Source organism: Microchirus variegatus (assembly GCF_963457635.1).
Source record: "Microchirus variegatus genome assembly, chromosome: 4".
Classification (NCBI taxonomy): Eukaryota; Metazoa; Chordata; class Actinopteri; order Pleuronectiformes; family Soleidae; genus Microchirus; species Microchirus variegatus.
The window spans coordinates 29,471,072-29,492,512 of NC_139805.1; the positions used below are offsets into that span (position 1 = coordinate 29,471,072).

Sequence of the window (21,441 nt, forward strand, 5' to 3'; positions counted from 1 at the left end):
ACTGCCAGTGTGTGTGTGTTTGTGTTTTTGGGAATGTCTTGCAAGCATCTGAGCTGAGCTGAGCAGAGGTAAACGTTTCCAGATTGCTCTCCCCCAAAATATACGAGGGAGCGCTGTGAGAGAAGAGGCAAGGTGGAGAAGGAATGAGGGAATAAGGGGGTCAGTATTTCCTCATCAGAGAATGAAAAGAGCGCCCTCTTGAAAAATTCTGCAAAATGACAATGGGATGGAGCCTGTATGTGACTTCTTCTGTAGGAGAAAAGGGTGATGGGGCGCTTTATTGTAACCATCATAGCCGTAAAACATGATCTGAGTAGAAAGTATCATGGTGCAAAGAAGATTTATTTGTTAATGTCATTCATGATCAGATGGGGTTTCTTGTCAAATGATAATGTTTAATGACTCATCTTCTTTTCACAGAATTCTTTTTTCCAGCGCTGAGGATGCCTTCAGGTGTTTCCTGCTTGGGACCTGGAAGACACAGAAGCTCCGAGAACAGCTGACAACTTGTTCCCACCTGTCCCAGTTACTCTGCTGTATCATGTGAACAGGGTTTGGAGTCTTTCCCTTGTTTTTCTTTTTTTTCTCTACTTTGTGTTTCAATGTGTCAATAGAAGCGGTTTGTGAAATATTATCAATAGTTTCAGAAGTTAAATGAAGCTGGTGTCTCCAAGCTTTTTAACTACAGTACATGAACTGGACTACAGTATTTCTGCAGGACTCTGAGGGAGAAGGGTGCCACAGAGCTGATATTTATCATTTTAGTTGTATGTAAAGTTATTAGTTGTTAGTTAAGCACAGTAAAATCCAGAGCTGGACAGTAACAGAGTAGTTTAGTAGATTTAGTCGAGAGACGAAACCATGGACAAAAAAAATTTGTCACACATACATACATTTGTAAGCTGAATTTTCTTTTCTGATATTACACATTTATGTAAGCTAAGCAATTGTTTTTTATGTTCTTTAGTATGCTGCATGTTTAACACAGTCAGGTTCAAATGTAGAAGCAAAACATCCATTCAAACACTGCCAGAGGTTTGTCAGAGTGTTGCCATGGGGTGCCGAATGTAAAAAGTCAGTAACACTTTTCTAGCTGATATATTTTGAATTTTTACCTCACTTTCCTCACATTTAGCTAATTTTCTTCACATTTGAGGTACACATTAAATGATGAATCTAACTGGCAAATCTAAATTGAAATGCTAAATCTAAATCTAAATGTTAAATCTTTATCTAAATGTTAAATCTTTATCTAAATGTTAAATCTAAATCTAAATGTTAAATCTAAATCTAAATGTTAAATGCTAAATGTAAATACTACATTAAAATCTAAATGTTAAATACTTAATCTAAATGTTAAATAAATCTAAATGTTAAATCTAAATGTTAAATCTAAATGTTAAATCTAAATGTTAAATGCTAAATATAAATACTAAATCTAAATCTAAATGTTAAATCTAAATGTTACATCTTTATCTAAATGCTAAATGTTAAATCTAAATATAAATGTTAACTCTAAATCTAAATGCTAAATCTAAATACTAAATCTAAATGTTAAATGCTAAATCTAAATGTTAAATCTAAATCTAAATGTTCAATCTAAATCTAAATGTTAACTCTAAATCTAAATGCTAAATCTAAATCTAAATCTAAATCTAAATGTTACATCTAAATCTAAATGTTTAATCTAAATCTAAATGTTTCGAAAACATGCATATAGCCCACGCCTGTCAGCGTCTACAGACCCGCCCACACCTGTGACGGACTGTGCTGCTGTGGATGTTGCGGTGAGAGAGGAAGACCTAACATGGCCGACTCTCTCCAATTAGGAGATGTCAACCGGGCTGTTATGGCAGGTGTGCGTGCTGCACTCCAAGGTGCACTTCAGCCGGTACCGGTAACCGGTAAGTTACGTATACTTGTTAAACGTGTAACTTTTTGCCGTATTCTGGGGAAAGCTATTGCTTGCTATCCGACCTAGCAAGCTAACGTTTGGCAGTATGACTGTGTTAATGCTAACGTTATGATTTTGTGAATAACTGTCACTGAAAGTCATTTCAGTGAATGACTTTCAGTGACAGTTATTCGGAGTTACCCATAACTAAGTTAGTGATTACAGGTAAGAAAGCTGACCGTCTCCATGAAGTATAAGCTGTGGTAGCTAAGTAATGTCATGTAAGTTAGCTAACTTTCTCAGATAGCTAACGTTAGTGCGGTCGCTCCTTACATTAACCGAAGGACCAGGAGTTTTGCCGCCATGAAGGACATTCATAAAATGCTTAAAACTCTTCTCCAAGGCATGACCAATATGAGTTGAAAACTGTTCACCAATCGCAATCAAGGAATCTAGGCTTTCCAAGGATGTGTCCTGTTAATATGTTTGTGGTATACACCAGACTCTGTGGTCATTAAACACTTTCACATGGCTACCACTATCATATGGAGTTAAATTTGTTCCACTGATATTTGTATGTGTGTAAATTGTGATCCACACGTATTTCTTGATTTGTATGTGTGTTTTGAGATACACAAATAAAAAAATCCAATGTGTAACTTGTATGTCGATTTTTTACAAATAAAGTGTGCATTTGTAAATAACGTGACATTTGTAAAACAGAAATTTGCATCTTTGAATTGTGATCTCGCATTTGTGGATCGCCATGACACGCATTCCTCCCTTTTACGAATCCCCAAAACTCACATTGGAGTGCATGGTATATTTGTCTCAGTAATGCCTCCCTTTGTCAGCAGGTGGCAGTGTTTTCCAAGTAAAATGTAGCTTCAATCTTTCAATGTTTTTGGGTGAAATAAAACAGCGCTTTCTCAAGCGCAAAGTGGAGCCTCTGTGTGAGTTTTTTTTGCAACTGCTGGAGATAAAGTGATTGGGGTTAGCCCTGAAGTTAGCATCAACTTCGGTCCTGGAGGAAACTCTCCGCTGTGCTTCCCTACTATGGTCTGAGCCCCGAACAGGACCGTCAACACAAGCGTTAAAAAAAAAGGAAAATGTGGACTGGGGAGGGGAGGGGGTAATATTTCGAGATGCACAAGATTAGAAGTGACAATTACACATGAAAATAAAGTCGCAGATTTATGAGATTAAAAGTAAATTTCCATGTTGTTAAATATATCGACTCACACCCGCGATTTCTCCTGCTGTTTGTGTGTTTTGAACATATGAACCGTATGTATATTGACGGATCAGTTCAGTCTGTGTATGTCACTTGCTGCTGGCTGCCTCACGCTGCTGGGCGAAAAAATAAAGTCAATCAATCAGTTAAACACTGTTGATTTCTTCCCATGGAGCCGACATTAAAACTATTTTGGTTTAGTCTGTCAGTCAGCAGTTGGAGCGGCTGGCTTGACGACGCGAAAACGAGAGACGGCTGGTTTGACCTCAGTCAAGCCGAGTGACCAGCTGACTGACAGAAGATCAGTGGTTATCCGTTTACAAAGTCACGTTATTTACAAATGGAATTTTTATTTGTAAAAATCAATATACAAGTTACAAATTGGATTTTTTTATTTGTGGATCTCAAAACACGCATACAAATCAAGAAATACGTGTGGATCACAATTTACACAGTGCCTGAGGACACAGCTGGGGGTGCCTGTAGGTTAACCTGGGGTGTGGAGACCTGAAACAAGATACAACATTTTAAACACTTGTAATGACCACAGAGTCTGGTGTATACCACAAACATATTAACAGGACACATCCTTGAAAAGCCTAGATTCTTTGATTGCGATTGGTGAACAGTTTTCAACTCATATTGTTCATGCCTTGGAGAAGAGTTTTAAGCATTTTATGAATGTCCTTCATGGCGGCAAAACACCTGGTCCTTCGGTTAATGTAAGGAGCGACCGCACTAACGGGGGTCGTACCTATGTTCCCCGGGTCCTATGTTCCCCGTTTTTCCCAAAAAAGGTCCACTTTGTATGTGACGGGGGAACATAGGACCCTTTTTTTTTGAAAAAATAGGTACGGTCCCGCACTAACGTTAGCTATCTGAGAAAATTAGCTAACTTACATGACATTACTTAGCTACCACAGCTTATACTTCATGGAGACGGTCAGCTTTTCTTACCTGTAATCACTAACTTAGTTATGGGTAACTCCGAATAATTGTCACTGAAAGTAATTCCAGTGAATCACAAAATCATAACGTTAGCATTAACACAGTCACACTGCCAAACGTTAGCTTGCTAGGTCGGATAGCAAGCAATAGCTTTCCCCAGAATACGGCAAAAAGTTACACGTTTAACAAGTATACGTAACGTACCGTTACAAGTACCGACTGAAGTGCACCTTGGAGTGCAGCACGCTCACCTGCCATAACAGCCCGCTTGACATCTCCTAATTGGAGAGAGTCGGCCATGTTCGGTCTTCCTCTCTCACCGCAGCATCCACAGCAGCACAGTCCGTCACACTGTAAATTACTTTTTTTTTTAAACTTAAAAAAAATTATACATTGCACTGTAAATAACTCACATTATAGACAAAATATAAAGTATAGAAGTTAAATAGTTTTCTTGGGGGTAAATTCCTCATCAGCACCTTTGAAGCACTGCTTCTACTACTACTAGCATTCTGGCGCTAATGTTAGCTGCTGTTCAAGTCTGTGTCCCCGTTAGTTAGACAAAGTAACTGTTCAGTAACAGCAGTCATTTACTGTTAATGTTATGATTATATCATTATCTGCGCCAGTAGCTCCACTTACGACTGTGCGTCTTTCTTTCTTTTTTTCTTCATCCTCTTTTTTTTCTTCCTCTTTTAACGACCTGATTGATAACTCCTCTTCATTTTCCTTCAGCTTCATTTACAACTTGCAGAACGATAACTTCACACAGGTTAACGTGAGGTGACGTGGGGCCCCTTTAGGGAGGTTTCTGACTGAGATGTCATTGGAAATCAACCATTGTTGTTGAAGGGGGACGGGGATGCGGCTGCTCACTGATGCATTTAGGCAACAGCCCTCAGGCTGCCTTGCCTGTTCATAAACTGCACGTCTATCCGTAGCGCAATGAAAGTGAGAGTGTGTTAATGCGTTAATTTTTTTTATTTTGACAGCCCTAGAAAAAATCATTTGGAAAAAAAAACATGAAATATCATCCTTATCTTGCAAACTTTATCATTGTGAGCCCTGAGTCTGTTTTGCAGAATAATTTAAATAATTCCCTTGTAATGTAATAAAATACAATGCAGAAGGCTTGCTTTGCAAAGGTCTATGTGGCCCAGTTTGTTCCACACCAACAGGACACACATACCAGGCAAATGCTTGAGGCCCTGAAGAAAAGGGGGATCCCCAAATATGCAGCTCCCCACCCTTACATCCAAACCCCCTTAATGGGGTCCCTTTTGACTGGTGGGAGGAACAGTGAGAAAAGGTCTTCTCAAAACACTGACCAACATGAGTCATGTCCTAGAATGACCTGCAAGTGGCAGTAATGAGCCTCCCACTATTGAAGTCTGCTGGAGTGAAATGAGAAGAAGTGAAGGGCCCCAATTAGCTTCTTTGCCTGGGACCCCCAGCCTGAAGAGTGGAAGGAGATAAAGAGGTTTTCTATCTCATCAATAGAATCAATTTCCAAAGTTCAATGTTTACCTTAAAGTTGACAATTCAGTCTCAACTCATCATCTATTTAGCCTAGAAGTCATAAAACATTATCAGTCATATCATGATCTTCATAAGCAAATAGAGTTTTTTTTTTAATCAAAATAAAAAATCCAAATATAATGCAGATGGTGATCTCTGTTTAACAGGTTTCATTTCTCCTCCGTCGTCTGCTCTCTGCATGTCCTCTCATTGACACTAGAGGGCTTCATTTCATCACTAATCAGCTGCAGATACAAGCTTGTTAAAGGTTGGGATAAACCACTTTTCCTTTGTCTACTACCATCTACAGAAATACCAATAAATCATTCAGCAAATTGAAAGGTGAATCCAAACTGTTATTTTGTGGGACATCATTTTCTTTTTCATGCATATTCATTCTTATTTTTAGGTGAATATGACTTTATAGCTGATTATCTTTCTTTTTTTTTATTGGAGCAAGGTTATTCTAGCACTACCCTAGAGTGTCACTAGAATCACAGCTTGCAGCTTCTTACATCTTCGACCACAGGGTCAAAAGGACACCCTCCAGTATATAATTAAAAATTTTTTTTTTTTTAATTTAACACAATGGCACAATCATAAATTTGACATGGTGACACCAGGATCAAGTCAAGACTCATAATTAATGTGGCTATCAACATTGATACATAAAAAAAACCTGCAGTTTTTATCTGTCTGAGGAAAAGGTTCATGTGTAATCATGAACATATGTGTGAGATTTCAAGTGTGTGTGTGTGTGTGGGTGTGTGTGTGTGTGTGTGATGACATCTGCTTTCTATCGCCTGGTTTATGCTGCCCCTTTGCCCCGGGATACCATGGTTGAAGTTACCTTAGGACCATGGATTACTTAAACCAGTTCTGTGTGCATTATCTCTATATGAATGCATGTTATGTATGTGATGTTGGCATTTTTATATCTGCTGAGAACGAACAACCCTTGTCTGCTGAGCTGGTAGTTGCAGGGTGTGTGTTTATGCTTTTATCCTCATTGTCATCAGGTTTGATGGTTAATCTATTAACCATCTATAGGTTGGTATGTACATTTAAGGTTAGAGGTTTTGTTTCAGGTTTTCATTTAACTCTTAACAATATCATCCGAAATGTGACAATGCAATTTCCTGACTGAAATTTCCTGACATTCCTGTGAGGAGTTATTGGCTTCAGTGGAAAGGGCTTGCTCCTCTGATCCTCTGATCTCTGCTCAGCCCTTCTCATGACCCAGACAGGACTGGGGGGTGGGTGATATATATGAGGGGGTTGGGTGTGTCTTTTGGAAGTCGTCTTTTAGCTTTCTTTGTGTTTCCTGTGTTTTGTCTTTGTATCATCGACGCCACAGCATTTATGCACTAACCGACCTTTGTCATGTTGCATTAACCTCATATGGCTCATAAAATTGTCATCAAACATGACTGAAGGGTCAGAGTTCACCCTGGTTCAATTCATACATTAAAGAGTTACTAAACCCCTGAGGCTAAATCCACCCAATGCCTGATTTTGAAAGTTTACAAAAAGTGGACAGGGAGTTATCAGTGAGTGGGGAGGGGAAGAAGGAGTGACTGAGCACTGTGTGAGACACACACATTTCAATAAGTTCACACGCCACACATGACATTTCTCACGCTGATAAGTGTTAAAAATCTATGAATCGAAGATGCAAGGGCAGTTTGCTCTGCGTCGTTCGTTCATACAGCTGTCTTGAATTAGTGACCTATCGGCCAATCAGAAAATAGCACTCACTGTTGCTGGTCGGTAAATACACTGGTTGCAGACAAGACGTACTGCGCTGATTCACACAGCTCTGCCAAGTTACACTGTTTGTGTCTGCATAGAAATACACTGTAAATCAGGGGTCTCAAACTGGCCCCCCAATTAATATCATGTTATAATGAATGTTTATTATAACAGTAATAATAAGACATTTGGTCATAATTCTCTCATTATTAAATGTATCATATACCATATTCAATTATATATATAAATACACTTGTTAGGGCCCGAGCCCTGAATGGCAGTGGCCGAAACGGCTCCTGGTACGAATTTTAATTATAGTTGTCCACACTATTATTTATGTTATTTAAAATAAATGTCTGAGAATACATACATTTTGCATCATAAATAGTATTATTAAGTATACGTGTGATATAATGATGTAATATTGTGAACAATTGTTTTTTTTCCCCACTTTTTATCCTCTCGGCTGGCCCCCTCTTGACCACAATATATGTGCATTGGCCCCCAGGTCATTTGACTTTGATACCCCTGCTGTAAATGTCGTAAAAACAACACATGGTAGCAGTATTTCTACCGACTGAATAAACAGGAGAACGCTGAGCGTGCGAGGACTCCTTCTGTGATGTAGTAAATTGAAATACGATGTGGTGTCAACACGGGATCTTTTATTCTGAAAAGTAAACCAGATGTTTTATTTTCCTACTTCCTCTCTTGCTCGTCCTTAGTTCCATTGAATTTATGCAGTAGGAGAGATGCTGCGGCATCTGTAGAAGTGCTGCGTATCCACTCTGACCTCCCTATATTGATGGTGTGGCTAGAGGAGGACGGTTGGTGACGAAACACCAGGAGGAGCCAGCTAATACGAAAATTAAAATGTAACGGGGCTGTTTATCCATGGAAGGCAGTACATGAACCAATTTTTAACACAAAATACGTAATTCAAATACTTTACACATAATTATCAAGAGTTGGGCCTAGATCACCGAATAATATTACTATTATTATTAGATAGGTTTATATACTCTTCAAACAGCTCTTTAGGAAATAACAAACAGGAAAAAAAACATGTCCACATTACACATAACCATGGTTATGTGTAATGTGGACATGTTTTTGGACAATAAACATGCATGTTTATTGTCTCCTGGCACATGCCGCTTATATCCTGCACATACCTTAAAAAAATAAAATAAATAAATGCGGTCTTCTAATGATGCAGCTGCAGAAAGTGGTGATGAAAAGAAATTATTTTCACTTAACTACAATACGCTTTGAATCTTACAGATGTTTTACATTTTATATATTTAATAAGGGGTTGTAAAATATGTATACGCACAAGAGAGTTAGTTGCAGATAGTAAAGTGTTTAAGGAGTTTTTTATTTGAACATAAGAGATTAAAGGTACACTGTGTACAATTGTGGATCATTTATTTACTAAATTGTAGCAGAGTCCCTGAATAATTATAAAAATCATTATTTCATCTTTTCAATTTTTGCAAAAGGAAACTAATGTCACTTAAATCTTACACACTGGAGCTTTATAGCAAACAGAAGTCACCCATACAACGGCATGTCTTCTTTCTTTTTTTTCTTACAAAGTAAGGCATGGAGTTACATTTTAACTCATATTCTCTGCCTGCTCTCCTGTCTCTAATTCATCTACAGACATTTGAGTGGTAATTATCTACTTGTTTAATACTTGGCAAGAGAGTGAGATAGCTCCAAGTCAAAGACAATGGACCTCAGCACTGGAAATACCATACACTGATGAAGACAATACTCTGCAGACAAACATATGTGGACATGGATGGAACAAGTCTGTGGATTTATAGTCAACATTACATAGCACATCAGAACAAAGCAACAGATGTGTTACTTTGTATGCAGAGAGAACATATGTTGAGTCATTCAATGCACAGAGTAAAACCACATTTCCAAAGAAATAGAACATACAACGGGGAGAGAGAGGGGGAGGAGCGAGAGAGAGAGAACATGGATGAGTGAAAACCCCTGTTTCAGATAGAGCTCATGTCTGGGAGAAGATGCAGAGGCAGGAAGAGGCCCACATTAAGAGCAAACAGACATCATGAGAAGAGTGTCACACATGGATCCATTTAACCCTTGACAAGATGTGAGGCAGTTGAAGAGGAAAGTTCAGTCCATTCACAAATCTTTGGCTATGGCCAAGAGAGTTTCGCTAAGTGGTCAAAAAAATGAATACAACATTAGATAACAGTTTTGTTATCAACCCAAACAATGCTCTTTTTTTTGGAATCAATTATTTATGATACAATACCCATATTATACTAAATAATAACAATAAAAGGAATTTGTTTTTATTTGATTTAGCCTCAGGCCATTGACAATTTCTATAGCGTCAAATCACATACATTACCTCACGGCACTGACATAGTAAGGCAGAAACATTACAACATTATAGAGAGAAAAGAAACCCAACAGTTCACACAATGAACATGCACTAGGCATCAGTGGAGAGAAAAAAACAAACTCTCTTTTAACAGGAGAAAATCTGACAGCACCAGACTCAAAGATGTGCAGCATCTGCCGCCACCAAATGACATCCTTCACTTTTAGTAGAAAAGATTAAAAATGGTAAAGAAAGTTCAGAGGGATTTAATGAACTGCACACAGATGGAAAAACTGAGGGGTGTGGGGTCTATACTGGGCTGTGCCTGATTGAACAAAATGGGGTACAGGAGGGTGGATTATGGGGTGGAAGGAACCAACAGAAAAAGAATGGAGAGGGGTGGAGAGGGGGATGGCAAAATGGGAAGGAAAGCAGGGAGGGGATGAAAATTTTTTGCAAAGTGATTGTCCGAGTGTCCCTCCACTCCTGAGCGCACTCTGAGAGAGAGAGGGGGAACAAAGAGGGTCAGTCTCTCTATACAGGTAGGTGTGTGTGCGTGTGTGTGTGTGTGTGGCATGCATGTGCATGAACATGTGTCTGTCTACATGCTACCTTTGCATGAAACCTTATAGGAGAAAAATAAACACATGATGATAGAGCCAAATATTTTTGAGGGGAACTCTTGCAAAATCAGGGGGTCATTATTGGATATTTTCCCACAATTGTGGAGCAGCAGTGAGAGCTATTTACAAAGGTGGTATTCATGGTCTTCATGGCTTTTCCTTTTTTCCACACTGAATTAAGATGTTTAAGAATGTGCCTCTGCAGGCAGTTACATTACACAACAAGGTCAGTGCCTATGCTGAACTTTGGAATCGACATGTATGTGATAAAACAGACCATGAGAATATTATTCTTTTTTTTTTATTATTAAACCTTTTAAACCTTTTCTTTATGGACATTTGATCAGTTTGTTTAGGTAAAACAGGACAGGCACAGGAGAGGAACTTAAATATAAGCTTTTAACATGACAAACTGTATCTGTTTCAAAATGCTTAACAACTAATTCAGTTAGTTATTTTTGTAAACTAATCTAATTGTTTGCTGCTCTTCTGTGTTTTTTCATTTCAGTTATATTTTAACTGAGCTTTGGACTTAAACTTGACATGATAAATTTGTTGATTTTTGATTCTGTCTTCTTTTCAGTAAGATTCCAAAGAACAACTTTACGACTCTGACCATGCGTCTGGTGATTATCGTCTTGTCTGCCCTGCTTCCACTCTCTCTCTCCCATGGACAAGACCCCTTGTCTTGGCTGTACGGCCGACAGAGCCATGGTTACTTTGCCTCTCTGCAGGCGGACAGCTCAAGTAGGTGGTGTCCTGATGAGTGTGACTGCCCCCCGGCCTTTCCCATAGCCATGTACTGTGATGGCCGGGGTCTGACAGACATGCCACCCATTCCCTCACATATCAAATACTTGTACCTTCAAAACAACGCCATCACTGCAGTGTCTGACTCGGCTCTGATCAACGCGACCAACCTAGTTTGGCTTATGATGCACCACAACCAGCTGACATCTGAGGCCATTGGCAAGAAGGTAAATCTGCATCTGGTCTTAGTCAAGTCCAGACACACATGAGCTCAGCAGGGAAGCTGATGCTAAATGGCCGTCATATGGTTGACATGTGGCCAACAGTTTGTGTCAGTTAAAAGATAATAATAGTATGGCAGTGTGTGCCAAGGGTGAAAAGTGATTTTTGTTTATGTCATTTTAAATGTTCTTTAAATTTGGATTTAAAAGAAAAAAAAAAACACAAAATACATAATTCAATTACTTTACATAAAACTACCAAGAGTTGGACCTGGATCAGTGAATAATATTATCTAGATGACCATTTACACTAGTTTTAACCTGGAAAAAAGTGGTTTAGTTACTCTTTAAACTGCTCCTTGAATTTGTTGACATGAAATAACAGTGAAAAAAATAGCATATTTTCAGCAAGTTTCAAATACAAGTGTAAGGTTGGAAAAAAAGGTCGTCAGTCCAAGAATTTTCATTTCCCAACAGCAATATTTGCAAACAAGAAAAACAAAGCAGAAAATGCAGAAACCAAACTAGTGAAGAAAAGTAACTAATAAATAGGTCAAACAAAAAGTAATGCACTGTGCTGTCACAGAAAACCTGGGCCCCTGGCAGCAACAAAGACTGTGGCTCCTATTTAGTGAAATAACAATTAACCAAAAGCAGAAATGTAAAATTTACACAGAAACTATGTTTGAACAAATATATAATATTTACACTGTTAATATATGCTCATCAGCTATGGAAAGTTAAACATAATATATTCTAAAACCCCCCCCAATACACATTGCACATTCCAAGAACCTGCCATAAAAGGACTTCTCTAGGACTGTCTCATGCACAGTCAAAAGGTGAGAAACAAGGGAAAAATATTGAACAAAGACATGTCATTATCTATGAAGATAGGTCTTGGTACACCCAAGTTTTATCAAACGATCGCACACAATGCTGATTAAGCCTTTTCATGCTGCAAACAAGAAGTTTGTCAACAACATTGAGCAAACACACACACACACACAAACACACACACTGGTTTGCATGATTTCAGAGGTTACCTTCTTGCTGCAGCAGCAATGCTAGCCACTGTACCACTGTGTGGGCCCCCAGTATATGAATGTTCTGCAAAAATCACAACACAAACATCCTCTCTTTAGTTTAAGTTTTGAGGAAATTAAACATGTATTTCCTTTTAATGATGTTCTTACATGTGCTGTTGTACAGATGTTGCTGATTCTCTTCATTGTTTTTAGGCTTTTCAAAAGTTGGAGGGACTGGAGCGTATTTATCTACAGCACAACAATTTGACCAGCATTCCTTCCATCCTCCCTCGATCTCTGCGAGACCTGAGACTCAATCACAACAAGATTGAAAAGGTAAAAATGATCTACACTTGCTGCTTGATGAATAAAGGACGCAAGGTTTTAAAATGCAGGTTTTCTTGTGGTCCCTAAATCTGTAAGAGTTACCAGGCTCCTCTTCTGTGGAACCAGCTCCCAGTGTCTATTCAGGAGGTGCCCAGTGCTTGTTGGGTTTCTCTGCTCTCTATTATACTGTAAATGTTTCTGCCTTACTATATATACAGCGCCCTGAGATGAGAATGTATGGATGGATAATGTAATGTAATTGAATTGAAATGAAAAAATGACCAGTATTTTGTCTAGGTAACACCAGTAGACCTAGAAGGAATGGACAACCTCACTGTCCTGTATCTTCACGATAATGCAATCACGGACATGAGCACATCACTGAAGGCCCTGACATCGCTCACGATGCTGGATATCAGTAACAACCATTTGACAAAGGTAAGGTTTTGCATATGTCCAATTAAGTAGACAAACAATCCTTTGACAATCATTTCATGAAATTATCCTAGGTCCCAGAGTCCCTGCCTGAAAATCTGCACCAGCTCTACCTGGAGTTCAACTCCATTGACTCTGTACCAGAGGGATTCCTAAATCGTTTCATACAGCTGCAGTATGTCAGGATGTCCCACAACCAGATAAAAGACAACGGGATCCCTCCCAACACCTTTAATGTGACCGGGCTGGTGGAGCTCGACCTGAGCTTCAACAAATTGGAGAGAATCCCTCTAGTCGGCGCCACACTGCAACATCTCTATCTACAGGCAAACCAGATCAAAGGTAAATGTTGTTTTTCACTGTTAACACAAAATGGTTACACTCTGGGGCCACCAGGTTGGCGTAGTGGTTAGCACTCTTGCCTTTTCAGGTAGGATCATGTGCCTTTCTGCATGGAGTTTGCATGTGGGTTTTCATTAGGTGAATTGATCACTCTAAATTGGCCGTAGGTGTGAGAGTGAGAGTGAATGGTTGTCTGTCTCTATATGCGGCCCTGCGATGGACTGGCGAACTGTCCAGGGTGTACCCCACCTATCGCCCTATGTCAGCTGAGATAGGCACAGCACAGCGGTAGATAATGGATGGATGGATGGTTATGCTCTGGACGTTATGGACAAATATGTCCATATATATATGCAATGTATTCAAACTGCTACTGAGTACTGGCACCAAAATTGTGGAAGTCGGAGAACCCAAACCACACACACACAGGAACATGAAAACGCCATGCAGAAAGCCCTTGTTCCAACCAGGTCACTTACCTGTGTGTTTTTGCTGCAAGGCAACAGTGCTATTGTTCAAATGAACAATAGGGTCTTCCACTGCTGCAAACAACTGGACTGTTTGAGTTGGAGGACAGGTTTCAACTAGAGTAGAATAATTGTCTCGGTATGTGTGCATCTCTGTGACAGTGATTATCAAGTAACTTCTACTACACATCAGTAAAAATAACAATAATGTTTTGTATTATTTGTTATTATTCACATTAAAAGCAACACATTATGTAAACCATGGGTTAAAATCCTGAAAACTACTGAATATTTGATAATCACGGCTGATGCTGGTTAGTAAAAAAGAGAATCAACTCAATGAAAGTGAAGCATTAAGAATCATAACAGTCATATATGTTTTGTACACTTTTTCTCTCATGTAAGCATCGCTGACTCTGTCCCTTTCCTTGTTTCTTGGCTGTAGAATTCACCCTGGGAAGTTTCTGCACTGCTGTGGATGTGACCAGTTTCTCCAGACTGCTGACGCTGCGATTGGATGGGAATGAGATCAGTCGTGAGGACATTCCATCTGAGTCATCCCAGTGTTTGAGGATGGCTTCCAACTTTGAGGTCTAACTGTGTGAGCCACACAGTCTGCCCACATACACACAAAGTCACAAATGTGCCATATTGTGAAACGTATCTGTTTTTTAAACAAAACAAAATCAAATCGCAGCAGGGATGATGATTTCATTTCGAATCGGCATGAGGTGGCACATATTAGAATCCACCAATCACAGCATATATGAGTAAACAAGACTTTCATGGTGCCATTGATCTAAATTCTGGTTAAATTACAGTGAATTTACCTTGAAAACGATCATATATAGAGTGATGAGGTATATGGTGATTTCTGAGGATCAGAGCATCTTGTCTTCTCTTTTTCTAATTGATTCTTGTCTTTCATTGATCCATGTATGTTATGAATAGTGTAAACTCACATTTGGCAGAGAATAACAATGTAGTGTCTGCTGCATGAAAATATGTTGTTGCATTTGTTTGAATTATGCTATATATTGTATTTTTCATTGTTTAACTACATGTCGTGACTGTAGATCCTTTTTTTGCACATTGAAATTAACTTTCATTAGAGACTTAGAAAAGATCAAGGTACACTGGGAAAGGTAAAGTAGTGGTGACTGAGACATACAGAGGGCTTTGTGTGCTATGATTCTTGAGTTAACATTGCATGTAATGACTATCATAATTGTGTTTACCCGCCTTTTATTAGAATAAATAAAAACAAAAATTAACAAAAAGCAAGTGCAGTTATTGCTTTATGATAGACAATATAATATGTGCAGTATACTGTGATGTACATGTGTCACTGAGTGAAAAAATAAATACATACATGAATAACCTGAATTTAAACAAAAAGGTTTACATTTTAAATCAGATCAGATGAAAAGGGTGCAGGGAATTATAACATTACAATATTTTTCTTCTTTTATATAGCGTCATCAATTAATTAAATATATCTCTGTTCTGGTTTAGTATTATTTATACACACACACACAAACACACACATATACATATATATATATCACGACACAACACAAAATAAATTAATATCAGGTTTGGATTTAAGAAATGTAATTTTATGGGTGTGGTATTTTCCTGTAAGACACAAGTTCAATCATATCGTCAACAGATTTTGAATTAGAATTGCAAATTAGAAGCAAGACCATCTATCTATAAAGCAAGTTGTGTCTGTCTGTCTGTCTGTGACAGGCATATCTCGCTGACCGTTAGTCAGATCGCCCTAAGACTTTGGATATGGGTTGAGTATGGTGGTGCATCCTTGATTTTAATTTTAATTTTTTACTGATTTATCACCCTACACCAGACAGGCTGTAGATAGCCTTAGCATGCTACTATTTTGCGGCTAAGTTGGCATTATACTTCTCTGACTGCGTAATGCGTTATCTGACTGTGTAACCACGGAGACACCTCGAGCCTTCATACTTCTCCGTCGTGGTGACACACTGCAATTTCCCGCCCGATCAGTAGGGGTCGCTATGCAAGGTTGTTGTGCTTTTGGCTACAGTGAGCAATGGCGTCTGAAAGAGAAATACATTGAAACAGTGGCAATTTCTCCCTTTTCTGTAGTTTTAAGATAATTTGAGGCGAGAAATTGGCCATTTATGTGCTGTGTGTATTAAGATATGACGTATTTATAGTTTGAAAGCGACGTTGTCGGCGGTGATCAGCTCCGCCTCTGTGGACGCTCGGTGCGCACTGTGGCCGGCACAGAGCAGCTTAGCTCAGGATGTCCTGAGGACCAATCACAGCTCTTGCCGTCTCTGTTGTCCCTTGACGGAATGACAGATACTTTAAAGATATTTCATGCAGTCGGAGACGACGATAAATTGGGCTTTAGGCACAACAAAAATGTTTTCATTTTTGATTAGCATTAGCAAAGCTAGATGTTGTGAATGTCAGCCACTGAAAAATCTTCCTCAGCTCCCACTATAGGAATACATACTTCCTATGGGCTTTGCAGTAGTATATTTTGATATAGGAAATTGTTTAGAAAAAAGACTAACCCTAACTAAAGGAGAAGTTTTGAAGCTCCCATAGAGTGGTCCTATCGCACATATATGCGAGTTATGGAGGTCTACTTACATACATTCCATTGCTGGAAATGAGCCGATAGAAATCTCTCCTCACTGGCGCTCTCGTCAGCTGTGCTGTTTCAGACTGAAATTTCACCCCCAGAAGACAGACTTTGTTGTGATTGGCCAGCCAGTGTAGAGCCTTCCCAACTGTCTTGTGATTGGCCAATACCTGGAAGTGAAGTAATCTGCACACCAGGTCTCATAAGCGCAGCTCCCCCCTCTGAAACGGTGGATGCACTGCCACTCATTATCAAAACATTGTTTTAACAATGTTTAAAAATAGCTTCTTCACGACTCAGACCCAGAGTCAGAAGACACTGTCGCTCGTGAAACACCTCCACAACGGACGTTATTCTTCTTCTGCGGTTCAATGTACGCAACCGGATGTGCCCGGACTAGTGCCCGGAGCAGGACGATCTGCTGTTCAGGAGAACTGCTGTTTACGTAACCGGACCGGGTTATTTCAGAGATCTCGCTGAGCCCGAGATTACAATACAACACAGCGTTCTCAGCAGTGGCTGAACTGTTTGTTTCAAAACGTCAGGGCTTCATAAACAAGGTAATGACGCAGATACACACTAAAAAACTGCTTTAACTCAAAACTTTTTAACTCTGTGCTTGTCTTCATCAACTCACTGTAGGTGATTACAGGTGTCAGGTGTAACTTCCTGCTGCACCTCTACACTGTTCATGATGTGGAATGTGAGCAATGCTGCTCACGACAGTAGAGTACACACATTTATAGACTGGTGCAATGTCATGAAGGATTTAGTGGATGTATCCTGTCCAGCCTAATGGATTGGATGAATTGCTGCTTTCAGTTTGGCAACTCAGAGGCAAATAGAAAGAGGAAACCACAAAGAATCCAAACCCTATAACTCTTGGTATGTAAATAAACCCGTAGATAACACTGGGATGCTTTTAAGTAGATGGTGGCACAAAGAGGTCAATAAAGGCAATGAACCTGGAGTGGAAAGGCCGATGCAGGCCGATGGGTTGGAGGACAAATTTGACATTTATTTAATCAAAAACCTCAACCTTTCATTTCAAAATATAAACACTTCATGAAATTCTTTTCCATCTTCAATACAATCATGTCATTTTATCTGTAAGAAGCAACAAAGAGAAGTTTGTCTTGAGTGTTAAAAACCCATTTGCTTGTAGTTCATGCAAAAATGAAGTGATCAAATAAAAATGCACTACAGGTCCAGCTGAATTCAAACCAGGGATATTGTGCTGCATTATCAGCACTACAACAGGATCAAGTATTTTCAAACTTCATGACATGTTTTGGATCTCCATCAGTCCTCATTCGTAGTACAGTTAGTTTTCTACAATTGCGTCATTTTAAGTTTGTCATGGTTGAACTGTTAAAGACTGGTTTGCCAACAATATTTATGTTTTATTCTTCTCATCATGCCTCATAAGACTCCACTCGATCATTGCTAAACAGTGTTCGTGCGTCATTACTCTTCTGTTTTGTGTCCCTGTGAACAGGGCTTACTCACATTCATAAAATGTTTTTTTTAAATTACCTCCACTGTCTTCTGAGGGGGATCTTGAACATGTTGTAAAACAGATTCATAGATATGCGTTGGTCAAACTCTGAGGGTTAAACACTGATTATGTCAGCTGACCAGTGGTGAGATGGTCAGTAGACACAGGATGTCTTTATTTACAGTATTTTCCTGTATTACTCTATGTAATCAGTGGGCACAACAGTCATTACGGCTAATGTATGAGTTAAAGTGCATAAGCCCTGACTGCACGTCATCGACTAGAATGGCTCTAAACCAAAGAGAGCATCTCTGATGACTGATGATACTTCTCATTCTTTATTCAATACCTCCACACTGAGGTAGTTAATAAGGGAGGATTTGTGATGTTTGTTCCTGGTAAAGCGCACTGATAAAACATGTGACTCACATCCACACTGAATCAAATAAACTCTCTGGCCACTTTATTAGGGACACCTGTTTAACTGCTTGTTGAGAATGTCTCATCAGCCAACTTCTGGGTGGCAAAACAATACATTTCTGTTCAAGACAAACCACTGAAGTTTGAAATGAGAATCAGAATGAGTAACAAAGGGGATTTAAATGATGTTGAATGTGGCATGGTTGTTGTTGTTGTTGTTGTTGCCTGAAGGGCTGGTGTGAGTATTTCTGTAACTGGAGATCAACTGGGATTTTCACCCACAACTCTCTCTTTCCCAAAAAAGAGAAGTTCTCTGATGCCAGAGGTCAGAGGAGAATGGCCGCCAGACTGGTTCAAAATTGATAGAGAGGCACTGGAACCTTGCAACAGTAAATCAAATAACAACTTGTTACAAACATGAAATCTACCATCTACCACTCACAACATGTCAAAACTGAAGCAGGTTGGCTTCAGTAGCAGAAAACCACACCGTGTGCCTCCTGTGCCACTTTATTAGGTGTCCTGTGTACCCAATAAAGTGGTCAGTGAGTGAAAATCAGGATGCTGGACTGTTTGAGTTTGTTTTTTTATAAAGCACCACAGCACTACAAAACAGCAAAGTGCTGTATCAGAAATACTTATACCATTACCAGTATAAATCATTAGCCTATGTGAGCCGAAGGGACCAACTCGTAATGGTTTTGGTATATAAACATAGAGGCATATTACAGTTTTTCTCCATTGGTTTGGCTCATTTCTTGAAACCGAAATGACATTCTCAAAACTCTAAGATCGTTTGGCACAACAGTCTTACAGTTCAGCACAACACCATAGTTCACTTGCAAAAGCTCATATCTTTCTCAAAACTGTTCACTCATGCTTCAAAACTAAATTCCTTTCCCATATAAATAGTCAGTGTCACCAAAATGCAAGAGATCCTTCTCAATTGGTTTGGCTCATTTCTCGAATCAGACCGGACGATCTCAACACTCTTGGTGCTTTTGACAAAATAACCTGGATGGTTCAGCACAACACCATGGTTCACCTGCAGAAGCTCATATTTCTCTTAAAACAGTTCACTCATGTGTCAAAACCACATTTCTTTCTCATATAAATAGTCAGTGCCCCCAAAATCCATTGTCCCTTTGGCATTGTGTAAGCACTGCAAGTCAAAATGTTTAGATGTTTTGTCACTTTGGAAGAGGAACATTGAAATATCCATCATGTCCACCTCTCAGTCTTAGCCCAGTCCTTCATTGACAGTGGTTACTGTAATAGTTTTTTTGTCCAGCTAACAGAATACAATTATGTAAAATACAGATTTTTTTTTAGGATTTTATGGTAAGAGTGCCATCCAAGGTTTGACATCACACATTGCACTCATACTGCCGAGGAAATTGTAACCATTTTTATTCACAAAATAAACTAACTTCAATACATCAGTGTAAAAATATATATAGTATATATACAATATACTGTCATATAAACACATAAACAAAATAAAGCTGGAGATTCAAAACTAACATTTATTGAGGACATTTCTGTCCTCCACCTCACCCTCCTGGTCACCCACACACTGCTGTCACAGATTCTTATCCACATCACAGAGTATATTCTCCATTGTGATGCAATGAGGAAAGCAACAACGTGCATGTCGCAACCATCGCCTGCACTCAATCGTATTGAGAAAAGTAGACTAAGGTGGTATGAACACCATGACCATCCTTGATGAGTAGTGAACCAGGATCTGATGAGTGGGGCCATGGAGGAAATTCACATTGTCCCACACAAGTGCATACTTTGGTAGGTGAGGCCTGACCAGACCTCTCATTTTCATTGCTCAAATCAGAATGAAGGTGGTCCAAGAAAATGAGGAGCTTCTGTGTAATTGAGGTCAAGGTCAGGTGAAAATAGAACTTTGCTAACAAAGGAGAAGTTTCACACATCTTAGATGACATATCAGATCAAAGAATGTGTCAATTATGATATATTTATCAAATGTTCTAAGACATTCATATATGATATTCATGGTATTATATTCTAATTTTGACAATTGAACAGACTCTTGTGCAAGTGATGACTTACACAATGAAATGATGCTGACATGTTTTGCAGAGAACAACCATTAGACTGAGACTGAGACAATCAGTTTAGATCAACAAGATCTATTCACTTGGAAACTGTGCTAAATGAAGGCTAACTGTGCTAACTGTGTGCTACCTGTACTTAATCATTTGCAAAGATGTCTAAGACTATTGCAATTTGATAAATGAATGAGAAATGCAATTCTGTTGTGGACAACTGCGAAGTGGTTTGGAGATTTGTCCATGTAGTTTTGAGAATGTAATTTCTGTTTCAAGAAATGAGCCAAACCAAAGGAGAATGTGTGTCAGAGGTCAAGTCCTCTCACAATGCTGTGGTCACACTATAGACATTCGTCACATTACAGGCTACACAAACGCACGCAGGCTTACAGAACTGTGATTAAAAGTAGATGTCATCGACCAAAATGAGCTCCATCCATCATCAGTCACAGCGGTGGCTTTAGGGAGCTGCTAACACATGGTTACTGGCACTGAGTCACACACACCACACGGCCATCATTGTGTTGTGTTGTTGCACACTACAGCTCTGCTTTATCAATACTGACCATACCATGTTGTTATCAGGACATCGATGCAGAGGGCAGGAAATCACATGCAGCATAACGCTTATTTTCAACATCTGTGTCATACAGGGGATCCACTAATGTTATCAAGAGTTAGGAAAATCATGATTCCAGTGGGGGTTTTTTTTGCAACCAAAATAATTGTTTTTAAAACACCCAGGTATGTGTGGCGTTGAGGGGGAGGTTTGTGAGCAGGTGATTGGTTGGAAGACATCACTCCCTTCTTGTTTGTTAGGGGGTGAATGGGTGGGGGCTACTTTAAAACAGACCTACCTGAGACAGTGAACATTCTTATACAGAATTTAAGCAA

General features: G+C 39.2%; 1 protein-coding gene across 1 annotated transcript; it reads left to right on the plus strand.

The window, feature by feature from the left end:
- Positions 1-10,954: 10,954 nt before the first annotated feature.
- fmoda (fibromodulin a) lies at positions 10,955-14,504 on the plus strand (the record flags this gene model as incomplete). The annotated part of the gene is made up of 5 exons (XM_083888095.1): positions 10,955-11,314; positions 12,550-12,672; positions 12,961-13,101; positions 13,173-13,440; positions 14,353-14,504. The coding sequence occupies 5 exons, from the start codon at positions 10,955-10,957 to the stop codon at positions 14,502-14,504; spliced, it is 1,044 nt and encodes a 347-aa protein (XP_083744221.1).
- Positions 14,505-21,441: the final 6,937 nt, after the last annotated feature.